An 18,558-nucleotide genomic window follows, 5' to 3' on the forward strand; every position below is an offset into this window, starting at 1 on the left:
TGGAGAAGGAGGACAAACAGGAGGAGAAGGAGAGAGAAGGGAGGAGAGGAAGACCTTTTATTTTGCACTTAACCACATGCCAAGTGGTATTCTAAGTGCTTTACATATACTAGCTCATTTAATACTCAAACACACACACACACACACACACACAAACCCTGTAAAGTTTGTATTGTTATCCCCATTTTATAAAGAAATTGAGGTACAGATAGTTTTACAAGTACTAAGTAATAGAGCCAGAATTTGAACCTGGACCGTCTCATCCCACAGCTGCTGTTTGGCAATGAAGAGGAATGTAGTAAGTGCGCAATAAATGTTCGTTATTTTTATCTTCTGTATCCCAATAACATGGATAAGGCTCCGACTTGTGGCATTACTTCGTGATTACAATATACCCCCCAAAGTGAACAACTCTAAGGGAAATTATTTGATCTGTAAGAAATATGTAATTTAATATATGTAATTTAATCTCATGGTGAGAGCATGCCATGTGGAATAAAGAATGCTGTTTCTTTAGAATTAGTGATAATTCCATCAGCCCATTGAAATGATAAAGCAAGGACTGCGGAGTATCATGTCTCTGTGGCTTTCAGAAGGGTTGAGGTTTCAGAGTAACCCGCAAGGACGTTACTTTTGTCATAATTATCTATAGTACATGTCATCTTATATAACCAGGGATTGGTGAAAGTAATAGTAGAAATAGTAATGTATAAGGCACTATTTTAACTTTTAATGTGTTTTCACATCCGTTATCCCAAATGACAGTCACAACATTTACAAATGAGGGAACCAATCCTCTGAGGACTTCACTGAGTTCTCCAAGGACAAATGGCTAGTAAGTTTGAAGCTTGATGAAGTCTGATGTCCCGTAGAGCTAAGAGAGACCGTTCAGTAGAGTAGCTATGTTTTTACATTAATATAAAATGTCTATACTTTACAAAATATTTTCTCATATTAGTTAAGCAAGCATAAATCAGTTCACTTTACAAACAAAAGGAATAAGCATATCAAAATAAATATGGGGTACCTGATCGCTTCTGAACTATAGGCAGCTCTTTTGTGCTAAGGCAGCAGCCTTCCATTTTTACCTCCTTCACTCTGAGCCAGGCCAGCTTCATCCTCTGTGGCATCACTCTTTTCAGCCTGGAAGAAACGAGCAATCTAGCATGGTAAGTGAGGGACACCCTAGCACCATGCATATGCTCTTTACATTACCTTAACATTTCTGATAGTTTGTAACTGGTAATTCCTACTTCCCTCCTCTGGACCACTTACTGATATTATATAAATGTCAACAGGCTATTAATTTACTTTCCTAACACTATGGTTCAACCACAGATCGATAGAAAGGCTTATGGCTCTTTTACTCTTTATGCCAGGGTCCTTCAAATATTCTAAAATAAACTATGATCAGTTCAATCAAAATGAAGTCCCAAGTCCAATCTTCTTAGCACGATCAGCCAGTCAAGACTTGAGTGCACAGCCCTCATCCACTCCTTACCTGAGATTAATTTTTCATGCTATGTGGCCCTTCAGCACTGATGGTTCATTCTCATCTGATCCAAATGTGTTCTATATTCTAGTTACCTTCTCCTCCCCTGAATGTCTTTTCAAATGAAGGAAAGAAAACTTGACTCTGTAATTAAAAACACTCTTATTAGCAACTGTTTGATCTCATAAACCACTTTATTTAACAAATCTTCGGGTTCTGAATAAAGAATGCTTTGAGCATCCAGAAGTTTAAGTTGGTTTAATTGCAGGTGGGGTTTTACAAATAACAAGGAATTATTCACCCTTGGCATCAGTTACATATAAATGTTAAAAAAAAAAAAAAGATAATTTTTACAGTTCTAATGGATTATTTTCTTTGTCTTGAAGTCAGTAATAAAAGACGGGGGAATTATTACTCCAGCACCAACTTTTCTTTGAGGATGTATTTGTGAATATATTCATAAACACTTTGGGAGGAGTTGTTTGTTTTTAGGTATTTTTTATGACTCTAGCAAATTAAATTGGGCTGTTGTTTAGGTGCTTCTGCAGAGGTTAAGCACAGGCACGTAGCCCAGTGGCACAAAGCAGGGGAACTTGGTGAAGGGACAGCAATGTGAGGGACACTATCCCAGGGAGAGAGGGCAGGAATGATCAGAACTGGAAACACCATGCTATGTGCTCTGGAGGAAAGCACACCATGCTGTGTGTTTCCTCCTTCTCCCCCATTTTTATAGGACCGTGAGAACTTAAAAGTAGCTTTATGAAGTCAGGGAAGACAGTCTGCTTTGGGGGAACTGCTGCTCAAGGGAGTCGCAGACAACATTTTGAGCTGGATGTGAGCTATGTGGAGAGTATTATTCCTGCACTGAGAAGACCCAGAGCCCTGTGGGAAGAGCCATCCCTCCTGCTGAGGGAGGGGACTCCAGTCCAGTGTAGCTGCACAATCGTGCTTGCCTCCTGCCAAGGCAATGTTATATAACACACGAAGAGATCATTGTTTTTATTCTAGAATGTGTGCAACAGTTAGCTGATGTAGCTTAGTTATTCTCTCTCTGGCTTAAACATGCTAGGCTTCTTGTGGGTGAACTGTGGATTGCTGTTTCATGCTACCAATCTGTATCATCGCATACTTTGGAGTCATATCTTAGACTGAGACTAAGTTCCAAAGTTAGCACATAAAGTGAAAATTGCATAGAGTCAAAATTATCCTAAAAATCCCTCAGGATCACAGCATGTTGAAAACTAGCATAGTAAAACAACACCACCATTTTTTCCCTTTGGTGTTAGAAAAGAATTCTTTCTGGAATTGAAGGACTTGGCTGGCATTAGGTCTTTTAGATCTTTAATAGATACATACCTGGAATCGCATTCAGCACAGAGAGATGCTAACACTGGCAGAGGGATGAGGGAGCTTAGTCAAACCGAGGAAGTGGCCAATTGATGTCATTCTTCGGGCAGCCTGTTATTGAATAACATGGAGGATGGTCACCCTGGAAGTGGGTAAAATGTAATGCCTTCCACCCCCACACGAGAACTTTAATCTCATCTTTTTCAATATGCAGATAATGTTTTTCAAAATTCATGTTGTGTCACAGACCATGTTAGTAATAGTTGTCCTTTTTGCATCCATGATTTTGAATTCACAGGCGAGTACAAAATTACACTTAACCTCCCTGGCTTTTATCTGTCAAATGAGTGGTTTGGATTAGGTGATTGCTAAGGTCTTTTCTAGTTCAAGGAATATCCACTGCACCTGTGATAACAAGGATAACTTTGGCCATTTTCCTGTATGAGCGTCATTATTTTCTCATTATAACTGCTGATCAAAGCATACTTAAAATTTGAAAGCATTTTCTTTCAATTTCCACTTACTTGGCTAGACAATAACATATATATTACCATTTTAAAAATTTTACTTTAATGGTTTTAACAACCCCATCACATGAGTGTTATGGAAAGAAGGCCTCCTAAAAGGGTGGATGATTATAATAGAATCTCCTTACAAAGCTATGAAAAAATAAATAAATAAATGTACTTGATACCTACAGGCCTGAGATGACATTATGATTGTCGTTAAAAGGGCAGAAGGATAAAGATAAGCTTATAAACAAAAAGTCAGGGTAAGCACTGTATTTTTCACCATTATCAAGGCTGAATGCATTCAAAGGGAATATTGTTGTCTCCTTTTTTATGATATGAAGTGACATTGTTAAACATTATTTATTAGTAGCATTTAACAGGCGACTTCATATTTAACTAGATGAAATTGTATTACAGTAGACTCAGCTAATTGTCTAACAAAAACAGATGGATTACAAAAAGTTTTATCATCAAATTTCACGTTCAAATTCAATCTAGCTAAGTAAGATGAACTTTAAAATTGTCAAGGAAAAGAAATTGTTCTGTGGCTTAGAAGGTTAACTGGATCTACTACAGGCAAAAGAAAGTCAGTTTGCTGTGATAAACCAATAAAATTGGTTTTGCACTAATTTAGTCTGGAAGAAACTCACCATTAGGTGTGTAGTTTCTGACAGCTTATTAAGAACCATGGTTAAGTTTGTCATAACGTTAAAACATTAGTTCAAATTTCCACTGAGCACAACACTCATGTACAGAGGCTGACACAGTCTCCTCATCCTATTCTTACTTCACTTTCTTCCATTTTAATTGGGTGCAAAAAAAAAATGTGAATATATTTTCGGATAGATAAAATGATAGGAATGATTGTCCTTTTTTCTGTAATGTTACTTAGTAATTGAGTTTGTGGCATTGACAGCGTATAAATACTTAGTAACTATTAGTCAGCCCAGAAAAATGCTATTAATAGCTACATCTACTAAGCACTTGGTAGGTAGTTGGCATCTTACATAACTCATTTAATCATCATCAGCAGCACAACACTTTATGTTAGATGCTGTTATTCCTGTTTTATGGGCAAGCCATCAAGCAAGTAGGTGGTAGAATAGAGGTAGAGCCCAGGACAGGAATTTAGAGACTTTATGTTATCCACATTGAAGCTATACTTAATTCTTGTACTCGGACTATAACAATAATACTAAAATCAACTTAAATTCACATCATGTTTCATCTTTAAACACTTTCATATATTTTATCTGTGTGCTCTTCAAAACAGTCCTTTGAGGTGAGTAGGATATTTCCAGATGGGCAGTTGCAGTTCGGACATATTAGGGGAATTTCACAAAGGTAGTGAGTGAGTGGTCAACCTAATCTTCAAATGTAGCTTAAGCCCCGAATACTGATTTGGTCTCAAAAGTAGGAGAGAATGACGACTCAGACTCATTGTCAGTGGCTTTCATGTTAGTGAAACCCAAGAGGTCCATGGGAGATTGAGGACAGCAGAGAGGGCAGGTGGCTCCCCTCGCCTCTGTTATTCCTCATGAGTCCACAGCTTAGAGGTACCTGTTATGTGCGGGTCAAGGGGAGAGTTCACCAGTGCTCCGCGGTCCACCGTGTTAGCATATAAGGAATTTCTTGCTGAGTAAGTGTCTCATTTTCATTTCTTATTGTATCACTGGACCTCAGCAGGACCTAACATGCCCTTTTCAGAATCTGAGACAAGACATGCATATTTGTGTTATTGACGACCTCATTCTTACTCACATACAACTTTAACCTATTCATAAATATTAGTGCAGAATCATCTTATTATCAATATCATAATTGCCAGAGACATGGCCCATGTTCAACTTCCAGAGTTTTAAGGACACAGTTCAAGAAAATTGAGTTAGGATTAACCTTAAAGGAATTGAAAAGGCAATCCTTGAAGGAGACTCTTCTGGCTTGAAAACTACATTATGCAAAGCCAGGGCTCCTGGTTCCTCACCCATGTTCTCATTACCATTTCATTTTTCACAGTATGCAATACATACATGCACACACACATACACACAGAAGCCCATATTTCTATTACATAGTCTTTGGGTTCTTTAAAAAAAAAAAAAACAAAATCATGTAATAATCAAAGTAATGTGTTGTATTTTCAAAATGTTTGCCTTCAGAAAATCAGCAGGTAATTTACAATCCTGTGAAAGTTACCAATTTCACGGTGAAATCCTGGTAAAAAGAAATTCAGAATCACCTGGCCAAAGTATATTAAAGATTACTGAACACAGCCCATGCCTGCATATACATAAGTTATGTCACTTGAAAAGTAAGAGTATATTTGTGTCAGAACCACATAAATCAGTGTTGTTGGATTTGGCACACAGAGCTGGGTGTGAATCATGCATCTGCCCCTCACTGTGAGATCTGCAGAAAATCATTTACCCTCTTTGAGGAGCTGCTGAATTACAAGTATGGAACCTGTTTAGCTGAAGGTTTGGCATATAGTATTTGCTCAATGAATATTAGTTCCAATCACCCTCTACCATTCACCATTCTCCCTTTATTTTCTCCTTTCTTCACAAGGCTGACATTCATCCTCCGAACAATTGTTTTTTCACCAAACTCTGGCATCTATTAAATAATTTAAATCAGAACAAGACCAAAGTAACTTCAAAAGTGTGCAAAATGGAATGTTCTTCTGAAATATTCAATATCACACCTTTCATTTTTTTTACTTAGAGATTCAGAATGAAAAATATAGACTCAGCCCAATGTGGGGCCCTAAATTTGCCAGCCTTGCATGTGTATCATGAAAAGGCACCAACACATTATGTGAAAATACATACCCCATTAAGGCGACATGACACTGTCATCTAATCTTTATGAAGTTTTGCTCTTCTGATGATGGCATAACTTTAGACATAGAGTGCTAATTATGTAAAACTCTGCAACGATACTTGTTCCCCAAAAAGCAATCTATTGAAAACAACAGTGAAGGAGGGGCATGTGGTTGGCTCCATCAGTTAAGCGTCTGCCTTCGGCTCAGGTCATGATCCCGGGGTCCTGAGATCGAGTCCCGCATCAGGCTCCTTGCTTAGTGGGGAGCCTGCTTCTCCCTCTGCCTGCAGCTCCCCCTGCTTGTGCTCTCTCTCTCTCTCTTTCTCAAATAAATAAATAAAACCTTTAAAAAAAACATTAAAGGAACCCATTTCCACCTTTCTTTGCTCTTGGTTCTGCTGAACCTTTATCCTCTATTCCCACTACTTTTTTTTCCCCATGCCTGTCTTCCCAGGGTCCTTCAGTTCTCAGAATGAAAGCCTCCTGCCCAAACTCAGGCCCCACAGTATCACAATAAAAGTGTTTTCCAAGTATCAAAATAAAAGTTTTTTTTTAACATTGTCAGGTTTTCTAATTCCTCCTGCATTACTTTCTAGCATGTAAAAGGATCCGGCCAGTAAAAAAGACCCAATACTCAAGCATAATACTTTTTTATCTTTTTCTTACTACGGTTATTGAACCTGAAAACTTTGGGAGTTTTGGCATTATATGGAATTGGAATTATCGTCGTGTCCTGTTGACTGAGAGAATCGGCCACAGTCTTATCCTGCCTAGTCTTATCCATCCCTCTTTATTAGCACTCCTTCCCTGGCTTCCTCCTTCCTGGATAATTGCAGACATCGGTGATGTTGTCTGCATGATTCCTCACTATTCTGAGTGTCTTTGCTAATTCTCTGACACTCCTTCGAGTTAGGCTCTAAAGTATTCTTGTATTCGTGGCTGTGTATGTCTATCATTCTATATGAGTGGTGTATGGAGTTCAGCAGGCTTAGACTATAGTGTGACTTCACATTTTAACAGCTTATAGTAATTTATTAATCAATGAGAACCCAGTTCAACAGAGAGTATATAACAGGTCAGATTATGCTCACACCTCCCAGCACACAGTAATGTCTAGTTCCCAGGATGATGTGATTCTTCATAGTCCTGGAGCATCTCTTACTAATCCTCAGAGCCCCAGGTCAGAACAATACCTAGTGCATTGGAGGTGGCCAGTAAATGATGCTGAAATGATTGAGAATTCTAGGGAGCACCACAACTTTCCTATCTGGTTGATATGGTAAAACTTATAATATGCCCCCCAAGTTCATGACAGAGACTTTGAGAGCTATAGCTGTCCACTAGACTAAGTCATATAATGGAAGTAGGGAGATTTTCTGACAAAACCACACCCCACACCATGACTTATAGTTTTCATCCTCTTGCTTGTCCCCCTGCTCCCACACCGGCTACGGGCGATCATGCACATGTGTGTTTTCACTCGCCTTATACGCTAGCTAGGCAGAATTGAATATTCCCAAACACCTTTGTATCTACTACTCTCTTCCTAAAATGCCCTCTTCTCTATCTGACAAAATGCATTCTAGAATCTGCTCCAGTGTTGTTTTCTTGGTGAGGCTTTCCCTGAACCATCAGACTAAGTTGTCTTTCCTTCTTGTCCCAATTTACCCAGCACTGTCTTGATTTTCAAACTGAAAGTCTCATCACATCACATGATGAGCACTGGGTGTTATATGCAATTGATGAATAACTGAACTCTACATCTGAAACTAATGATGTACTATATGTTTTTAAATTTAAATTTTAAAAAAAGAGTTAAAAAAAAAAAAAAAACTGAAAGTCTCATGCCCTAGGAAATCCCTTCGTCCTAGAAAACGGGGTGGTTGGTCACCTGACATGTTTGTCTCCCCAGTGGAATAATGCACCCCATTGCTGAGGGGGTTGTGTCCTATTCATGTTTGTGTCCCCAGTGCCTGGCACACTGATAAATTAATGACCTTCTATATGAGACCTGAAGGAAGGACAAAGCCATTCAATCTGTATCGGCAGATATCAGTGGAAGAGGATGTATTAGTCTTGTCTCTTAATACAGAAAGATCCTGGATATTCGTAGTCTTTTAGTTTCCCTCTAGATAAGCTTTATCTTACCTCTAAGTTTGTAACTCACTACTTATGCTCAATTGAAAGAAGCCAAAGTTTAGAAATACCTTTGATGATAATAATATTGCACCCGGCAATAACATTTAAGAAAGATATTTTATGAGAATGAGAAGGGATGGGTAGAAAACATTTTTTATTTTATTTTTTTATTAGTTTCAGAAGTAGAACTTAGTAATTCATCAATAGAAGACACTTTTCAGTGCATGCCCAGTAGCTCTGAAATTTTTGAAAATGAGTCTGTGTATCTTGTATGTCCTGGGGGCTTCATGACATGATTGGCAGTGCACATTGCTATTTCTGCCAGGAGTAAAATACCAAGTTGTCCGTGTAATTGGTAAATAGTAATGGCTACATGATATAAACCCCTTATATGTAAAATACATATGACAGGCCAGTATCTTAACTAAGTAACTTAGCACTACTTCTGGAGAAGGGGAGAGAGAGTTCACTTATCTGAAAATATATCCACATTTGGGAAGGTCAGTCTCATGGGGACTGGAGGTCAGACTCCTTAGCTGTGAGAGTTGCAGTGCCAATATATGGATACTCTCCTCGGTTGGCATGGTCCACCTCCTACCTCGACACTATGTCCCCAGTATGTCACTATGTCAGTGCTTTTCCATATGAGTACACCCTTTTGTCCAGGAAGAGCAGGAGCAAGTAATATGTGAGTAACTCAATCTTCCCAGCCACATTCATAAAGCAAACTCACATTACCCTCAGGTACAGTAGGGGATGATGAATGGACATTTATACAAAGAAAATTATCACTTAAGTGTTAGAATTGGGAAGAAATCTTTCAAGAGGTAGGATTCAATTATTCTGTTTAAAAAAAAAAAATGCTCCAAGTAAAATAGATTCAATTCTTCCATTTATCCAAAGCTCATATTTTAAAATAAAGTATACTTAAAACATTTGTCTTTAGACTAGTACTTTTAAATTTTAGCTTTTCAAAGCACTGTAAGACATACTTTGTATTATGTAAGCCCTATTTTATAATTCTTTTTGTTCCTGTTTTATCTTCCCTACTAGACTTCATGTTTGATTGATCTTTGCCCCTCCCTGTACCCTCTTCCATAGTGTCGAGCAAAGAGTATTTGAGAGACAAATATTTGATGAATCATGATAGCATTTATTGACTACTTACATCCAGGTACTGGTCTGAAGTGATTTATTCATTTAAATTCATTTAATATGCACAACTCTATGAGGCAGGTATTACTTGAATCCCAACTTTACAGATGAAAAATTCTGAAGCACAAAAAGGGTAATTGATGTCCTCAAGGTCCCATATGTAGGATGTGGTGGAGCTTAGATGGGAATCCCAGCAACATGCCTATAGTGACCAAGCTCTTGATACACTGCCCTGCCTTCGGGGAAGAAGGTTGGCCCCAGGAGATCCCCATAGGGTTATTATCCTTTCTTGGTTTCCAAAGCATGAAGTAGTTTTTACTACTAAAACCTCGATAGTCGAGAAAATTTTATGGAGTCTTCTCAAGGCTTGTTTTAAAATGAATAAAGTATACATGGGGTGGGTGCAATGTATGTGTTTGCCAATGCAGCTGCAGTCTAGGAGTTCAGATGTGAGGAGGTGATATGCAGACTTTCCTGACCACCCAGAAGTGTGAGAATCAGGACTAGGGTCACAGAAAACCTAGGGAATTCCAAGCAACCAGGAAATTCACACTCTGATTCCATACGGGAATTATTCTGTTAAAAAAAAAAAAATGCTCTAAGTAAAATAGATTTTGGGAAGCCCCCAAAGAAGCTTACATAGAAGGAATAATATACTGAGCCACAACCCCAAATCGCAAGCCAGTTTTCCCACACCCAGCGGTGAGTGGATGCCTCCCCAGGCTCCCTCATTTTGTCCCTAACATAGTGCTTTTCCATATGAGTACATTTCTAGCATAACACAAGAGAGCAGCTGCTAGTTATCACCTTCTCAGATCCAAATCTTCCATCACCATAGTGGGCTGACATTTTCACCTATCACAAGAATGTCTTGGAAGACTCTATTTTGAAGGATTTCACAAGTCTTCACCCAGATTGGTTATATCATATAAGCTGGCCCTAAGCCTCACATAAAGTTCTGTCACAAGATGTATTTCATGGGAGAGTTAAACTGGAAACCAGTGAGATCTATCACCTTTCATAGCTGCCTGCCTCCCATCCATGTACTTATTCAATAAATACTTCTTGAGCACCGGCCACCTGATGCCTTAGAGTAATTAGTGTAGCCACCTTGACCACCTTGCAATTATTTCACTTGTGGTACAGTCTCCACTTGAAAGCTGCTCTCTTCTCTCTCACGTTGAATCAACGATCATTTCTAAACTGTCAACTGAAGTCGAGATGGTGGGAGAGTAGCCAATGGATACAGAAGATGTCATTTGTGACTATGTACTAAAAGTTCCCCTCTCCAAAAACCCAGAAGAAGCAAGGTGGGGCGGGAAGAGGCTGAGATACGGAGGAAGTACTGGTAGTGGGGGTCAGATGATGGCCTTGATGACCAGCAGACCTGTCCTGTGCATACTGATGGGCTTAGGATGTACAACTTTACTCCTGTTTCCTCCATTCCCTTGGTGAAAGAGGTGGCAGTCAAACAGGACACTGACCTGGGACTCCTTTTGGGAGCATATCATCCGATCAGCTGCAAATATTTTTTTTTTCCCCTCTGTGCATGTTATGAAACTTCTGATATCAGAAGTCCTCTCTTCTGGAGCCAAAATAGCACTTCCTCGTACTCCCCAAGGCCACATACAGAAAGAGACTTCCACATAAATCTTTCCAGGCAAGAAACTCTTTTTCGCACCTTCTCAGTTTCTAACTCAGGGGGAGATTGCAACCCTCGAGGCACAGTGGTGTTGCCTGGGAAGGTTTTTTAATGCCAATGCCTCTACCTCATTCTGAGATTATGGCTCTGTTGATTTAGGGTGGGACTGAGTCTTTTCTGTTTTTGCTTTTGTTGGTTTGCTTGTTTTTAGGCTCCTCGGGTTCATTCAGAACTACAAAGCACTGCCACATAGGAACTTATTTTAAGTTTCCATTCCATAGTGAAAGGAGGGAGTTAAGCTGCAAGTGAGTGAACAGGAGAGCAAAGAGAGAAGGCAGTGGAATCCTATCTTTAAACATCCTAATCCCTTTGCCATTCCAACATGGAGGCATCTCACGTCGATAGTCCTTCCTTTTTGTGAAGGAAAAATGGGGTTGTTAGGATATACCCACTGCAGAATATCACTTTTATCCCCTTAGCTCATGCCACCTGAAGATTAGTAAAATATGACAATAGACTAGATATAATTAAAGGGTAAGAACTCTTGGTAGCACCCCAGGTTCTGTTTTATATGCAAGCTAGATGAAATAGCTAGCAATTATCTCACAGAGCCTAAACAATGAGCAGGATGATGGCATTTGTCATTCACATGCTTTGTACACTTTGTAAGACCCCCAAATCCTTGCTAAAAGGACTTGAAACTATTCATTTGGAAGCACAAGGAAGACAAGGCTTTCTTATTCAGCTACAATCATATTTCTTTGTGATAGGCCTTTTTAAGCTTGGGAGCATTTTACATTTTAAATGAATGTCTTCATTTGTGACGATGTGAATGTTCTGTAGCAATTAGTTTAGGATACTAAAGCCACACCCAGCTTCCACTATCTGTGGGATACAAGGCATGCCAACTAGTTCATTGGTATTTTCATTCCCTGTCAACTCTAGAAACTCACTTTGATGATGAATGGAGTATTTTCAAAATAGTGTCCATCAAACAGGTGGCAATACGTTGACTTTTCTAAGGAAATAATTACATGCAGATGGCAGTTGGAGGAACCCAACTGTATATAGAAATGTATTCCAGAATGTTCTTGTAATGTATTTTCTGAGGATAAAGTTACTTGTGTGATGAACAGTGACCTAGCAGAACAGAAATAGGACAGGAAATGAAGAGAGCAGATCCTTCAGTACACTTCAAAGCTGTTTCTTGGTTGCTCAAAATCACTAACATATATTAGTAAACAAGTCTTAAAACACACACTCATCATTTAGCTATTTAACAAACAAAAACACCATCTTGCATTGTGTCCAATGCGTAGCATACAAAGATGAACACATAGAACCTGTATACAGATGTGCATAATCTATAGAAGGAAATAAACATGAAAGTTTCTAAAAGACAATGCGATAAGGTTATGATAGCTTGTGAAATTCATTATTATGAAATTATCATTTAGGATATTGTATGCTAACTACATCAGGGAAAGCTCTCTATCCAAGACTTGGGGAAAAAAAATATAAGACTCAGTAACAGGAATACTATGTCCTCTGAATGTCTTGGGGGTTTAACTTAAATACTCTGAAGAATATAACCAGTTTCTCTCTCCCACTGAATTAGCAGCTTGAAAGCTCAAAGCTAATTTATAACATAATGTTAGTAAATGAGTAAGAGCCTCTATGATCAATTTTGTCTATTGATCTTCTACCTAGATTCAACTAATGTCACCCTGATTTTGTTTACTTTCTGTTGTTTTTGTTCCTTAAAAGTGCTGCAAATCCTCCTAATAATGAGACCGGTTATAAGAAAATAAATAAATAAATAAACTGTGAAAAGAGAAGTCTGTTCAAGGTTTTATGAGAGCCAAGGGAAAGAGTGTAACACAGGCTGGCCGTGTTGCTAGGGGAGGTAGGGAAGGAGTCCTAGTGCAGATGGGAAAAGCATCACCATAATGACCCTGACAGCAGCCCTTGTTAATAATAGTAATAAAGAATAGCTAGACCTTGAAGAATAAACAATAACTATACCTTCCAATTGTGGGGTCCTCTCTATGGATCTGTGCTTTGCACACATTATTTCTCTGATCTTCACAGCAATCCCAATAAGCAGATAATAATGTCCTCATGTTCCACACGACAATATTGATGCTTCTGGAGCTGAGTGATTTGTCCAAGATACCACCTCACACCCAGTTGTCTTGCTTCAAGCGCTACCATATTGCCACCCTGAAATTCACATGGAAGGATAAGGGGATTGACACGGTGTTGTCAACCAGAGTAGCTCCAAGTATGTGCAAAAGGGGTGTGGGGTCTTGCAGCCGAAGGGGAAGCTACAGAGATAAGGAAGGGCAAAGCCAGGAATAATATTTCTTTAGGTAATAGGAAGATTTCAAAGGATTTTAATAAGAGGGTTACACGAAAATGGAGAAAAGGCAAGAGAGGCCTCAAACTCTGATCCTTCTGAAATCCAGTGGGGCTGTCAGAGTCTCCCGGGCAAAGAAGCTTTGAAAGATCACATGCCATCATTCACTACATGCCACAGATCACGGTGACTCATTGGTGCACAAGGGCATTACAGTAGTATTTACTTCCAATGGGAAATAATTTTACGTAAGACAGATTTACTTTGAACTCCAACCTGGTGACTTCCAGTACCAAGGGAGGTTGTGGTAAAGCACCCTCTTCCTAAATAGCACCAGAAGCAATGTTAGAGAAAGGGCCTCATGCTCTTCAATCCCCCCCAGCCCATAAAGCCTCTCTTCTGGACTCAAAATGCTGACAGTGATGGTGATGAGAACGCGGTGATGGTGGGGGCAGGTGGCTCCTACTAGTTACTAAAGCAGCATTCACTTCTTCCTCGAACCCTCACAACCTCCCCAGGAGGAAGGCAACAGTATGTCCATATGACAGATGAAGGTTAAATCACACAGCTAATCAAGGGGTAGAGCTAGATTTTGAATCCAGGGCCAATGGACTCCGGAGCCTGTGTGGCAGGCAGCTACCCTGCCCTGCCTGCTGCGAGGAAGTAATTAGATACTGCAGTCATCTTATCATGTTTCCGAAGACTGCTTTTCTGTCTCGCTAGGAATTATCTGATTTATAATAATAGAAAATGGGTTGTTGAGACTTTGCTTCTTTTACCTCCTTTTCTTTCTGATCACATACTTTTAGAAGACATAATGAGAGGATTCCGTGTGTGTGTGTGTGTGTGTGTGCATGCACATTAAATATGTGTGCAAATGGGGCCCCTGGGTGGCTCAGTCGGTTGAGTGTCTGCCATCTGCTCAGGTCATGATCTCAGGGTCCTGGAATCAAGCCCTGCATCAGGCTCCCCGCTCAGCAGGGACTCTGCTTGTTCCTCCCCCTCTGCCCCTCCCCTTCCTGCTGGTTCTCTCTCAATCTCCCTTTCTCTCTCAGAGAAAATCTTAAAAAAAAAAAAAAAAAAAAAGTGTGCACTTGCCAGTGATAACTCATACATTGAAAAGAGAAGGTGTGTAGATAAGAATTGCATTTTAGAAATAGACATGGTCAGATCCCAGCCTTGCCACTTACTGGGCGTGAGATTTAGACCTCCTGTGTGTCAGGCTCATTGCCTTTAAAATAGCAATGTTTCCAGTTGAAGACTATTGCTTAACTACATTGAGAAAATATATCTGCAGTACTTAGCACAGAGTTAAGTACTCAGAATTGTTCATTCGTCTTCTAACTCCTCTTTGCTTTTTCGGCTTTCCTACCATAATCCAATTCTATCTGTACAAAGAACAAAAACCAGTGTATATGCCAGCCCTCCCACGGGGGCATTTATATCCTAGAGAAAGAGCTATGTGTCCCTGCCACTAGGCAGCGTTGTTGGTTCTTACCCTCTCCACGGACAAGGAATTCTGAATTTCATACAAGAATTCTTTAGACTGTAAGGAGACTGTAAGGGATCCTTATGCCATCAGCCCTCAGGTTAGCTGATCCACAGCTGTTTCAAGCCACGTGGGGTCTGCTATCTATGAGCTTATCATCTCCTTATGTCAAATGTGAATACCCTCCTTTTGATTGACGTGAGCACCAACCCCCCTACAGGTATTCTACGACTTCTGCAAATATCCTTGGGAGTCTTTCCTTCTCTATCCCAGCCCTTCAATCCAAGTCGGCCTGACTCTAAAAAGTGTGGGTGCCGGTTGCTAGTCACCAGTGGATTTAACTTATCTTGTTAGATATGGGGACTTTGCAAAGCTTAGATGATACTCTTGGCAACACCATTTGGTATAAATTTCATTTGCTGACCATTTATTTTGATGCATCAAACTCATCTCAAACTAACACAGGAGACTAGAAAGCAAGTGCACATTCTAGTTCTTTTGGCAGAGTCATGCATAATTTAAATATAATAACATATGATCGAGGCATTGAGAACTCTGCTCCTGATACCGAAATGTGCGCTGTACGCAGGCCAGCCCCAGCAGAGGCCTGACCTCATGCCTGGTGGGGCATTTGACGGATCACGTAAGGTGTCCCTTAATCACCCGCTCTCTTGTAGAGCTCTACATATGTTCTCTTAAATGACTTTGCCCCACTGTTATCCTAATTTGAAATTTTATTCTTCAGCCACATAAATAGAAGAACACAGTTTGAAAACCCCGTCCTGGAAGCAAAAAGGAAGCTACAGCAGCATAACATGCCCCACACAGAACTTGGAACAAAGCCCCTGCAGGCCCCGGCTTTCCGAGGTGAGTACCATGTCCACCCGCCACGTTTCAAAGGGGAAAATGATCTACCAAACTGCCTGCTCTTCCAAATATGCCTTTAGCTGGGACTATTTCAAATGATCAATCTGCTTTCCCCAAACCCCTCTCTTAGCTTTAGCTGGATGTTTGCTCTGCTCCGTGGATTAAGTTAAAGCCTCCGGTGGTACCTCATAGGAATGTGCAACAAGGTGCCAGGTGGAGATTCGTGGGTTTTGACAGTAGTACTTACTGTAAAGTGCAGATTCATAGAGACTCCTAGGTTTGTCCTCAAAAGACCACGCACAAGAATAAGGCTTGTTTTCCTTTGTGACAGTAGACGGTTCCTGGTCGACATTACCTAAGCCCACCTCCACCCGCCCCCGCGCGGTCCCTGAGAGGTCGCGCAGTGTGAATGACTTGTCTTACTATCCGTGGGACCGCGCCGGGAGGCCCTGGCCCTTCGGTACGTCCGTCTGTCTGTCCAGGGCTGCTTGCTGCCCTTGCCCACAACTTGGAGCCTCGTAGTGGGATGAGTTGCTGCACAAACTTCTCACGTCTTGTGGGCTCATACTCCTAAATGAAAGCACGAATACCACACCCCTTCAGCACAAATGCCATGAATGTAAAGGTCTCACGGTAACTTCTCTCCGACTATAAATGTTACATTCATAAAGGAAACGTAGATGGCAAGGCCATATGCATTTTTCATTTGCATTTTAAAGGAAAAAATGTAAAATAAACTTAAATATAAAAGAGAGAATGATTATATTTAATTTTTTTAGTGCAGATCTATGTGATGTATAAATACATGAAGTAAAATTCTCGTACGATGACTCATTGTATCTATTACATATCACCCAAGATGTAACAGTAGCAAAAGCACCAAAATACTTAGCTAAGTTCCTATGTACGGTTTGGCTGTTACAAACATCAAATCATATGACCGAAAATGTAATAACTGAATGTATTCGTGTATGCACATGTATATACTTCGTGTGTGTGTGTGTGTGTGTGTGTATATATATACACACTTGACTGAGATAGCATTTAAAGCAAATATTAGTTCTATTTCCTAGCATGACTATTATTTTTAAAGCATTTAATATGGTTAGGAATATGTTTATTACAGATCATAGCTGGAAAAGCATATTATGTAACAAACTAGTGGTCAGACCTAAATGAGTGATTCCAAATTATGGTCAGATTATTTAGGTATATGATTCGAATGTATCAACGTATTGTTACAAAATGTGTTACCTTTACATTCATAATGATATATAGAAATGTTGGCTTGCCTTTTCCTCACATCTTAGAGAACACTTTGAGGTCAGTAGAACTTTATCTGGTTATCTTTATAGCATCTCACAATATAAGCAAAAGTTAACTCAGTCCCACATCCAGGTGATCCTTCTAAATAGTTTAGATATTTGAATAGATGGTAGCATTCCATGGGTCTTATTCTTTTAAAAAATAAAACAGTCCATCCTCGTTTTCCAGTTTTATCCCTTCAGAGTTTTGTGCAGGACCAGCCACTCACGCATACCTCCTGCTTGGATTCCTTTAGAACAGGACGAAAGTATCCAGATGTGTCTGGATGATTTGGGCTCCTCTTTATCTATAGCCTTTGACGGCCTGTTGATTTGGCCCTTTTTAAAAAAAAAGCCCAAGAAGGGCTAATTTGGTGAATGCAAACACTGACTTGACCGAAAATCTACAAACCACACAGCTTTTCACCTTTCCTGGATGCTTGGGACTGCTCTGTATTTGCAGGAAGTACTAAAAATTCAGCTCCTGCAGTCACCACCTGCTTGCTTTTACTACAGGAGACACCCACACTTACCCCTGGGATGGCTTCTCAGGAGCTGGCTTTCCCCTATGTAAGAACTTGCCTTAAATATGCTTTTTCTTTTTTAACTTATATTGACCAATGTAGAAAAACCACTCTTCACCCGGGATGCATCCCAATTGAAGGGAACATTCCTCAGCACCACCCTAAAAAAGAGCAACATGGGTTTTGGATTCACCATCATTGGTGGAGATGAGCCTGATGAGTTTCTGCAGGTGAAAAGTGTGATTCCAGATGGGCCTGCAGCACAGGATGGGAAAATGGAAACAGGTAAGGTCCTTACTGCTTTAGAAATTTGTTTTACAACATCTTTCTTCCAGGCCCCCCTCCCCACCCCAAGGCAAATAGGAGGAGCTTCTTTCTGTGTTTTTAATTTGAAGGTCAAAGATCACTTCACTTTAGGGAAACCAGAAATGATGTTTCTCCTAAGTTTAGGAGTATTAAATTGAAGTATTTTGGAAATAGCTCTAAATATCATTTTTGTCTCATTTTTTCAGACTGGCCCTTCTACTTGCTGGATTTAATGGGCTCTTGAGATTGACACTTTTCTAATTTATTTTTAGAGTTCCTTCTTAGAGATGTGATTAACATTTCATACTACTCTACCTTATATTCAACCACTGATATTTTAAAATCTGTATTAATGTCGTGATATTCTCATGCTGAATTGCCCAGGTTAGATATTTAAATATGCATGCTCATCTCATAGAAAAAAAATTTGAATGGTATTCATCTTTATATGTCCCCATCAATGTTTTAATATATAAGGTTTTTTTCTGTAGTTCTTATGAATCAATTTTCACACGCAGTTGCTTGGATGTCTATCAAATTATAATCAAAATTCATTGAACATGGAGATATGGAGGCAAATTGTTAAAGGCACAAAAGCA

The 18,558-nt window shown here is 39.7% G+C and overlaps 1 protein-coding gene across 5 annotated transcripts in view; it reads left to right on the forward strand.

Moving 5' to 3' along the window:
• MAGI2 (membrane associated guanylate kinase, WW and PDZ domain containing 2) overlaps positions 1-18,558 on the forward strand; it is a 1,357,869-nt gene that overhangs the window by 1,032,703 nt on the left and 306,608 nt on the right. For all 5 annotated transcript variants that reach the window (XM_054505318.2, XM_045864809.3, XM_064575358.1 and 2 more), the window contains exons 8-9: positions 15,704-15,825; positions 17,756-17,938. In XM_054505318.2, the coding sequence (XP_054361293.1) occupies positions 15,704-15,825; positions 17,756-17,938 (305 nt within the window). The remainder of the gene's footprint in view (positions 1-15,703; positions 15,826-17,755; positions 17,939-18,558) is intronic.

This window comes from Mirounga angustirostris, unplaced genomic scaffold (assembly GCF_029215605.1).
Source record: "Mirounga angustirostris isolate CCGP_5_RB_7025 unplaced genomic scaffold, mMirAng1.0.hap1 SCAF_12, whole genome shotgun sequence".
In the NCBI taxonomy this organism is placed as follows: Eukaryota; Metazoa; Chordata; class Mammalia; order Carnivora; family Phocidae; genus Mirounga; species Mirounga angustirostris.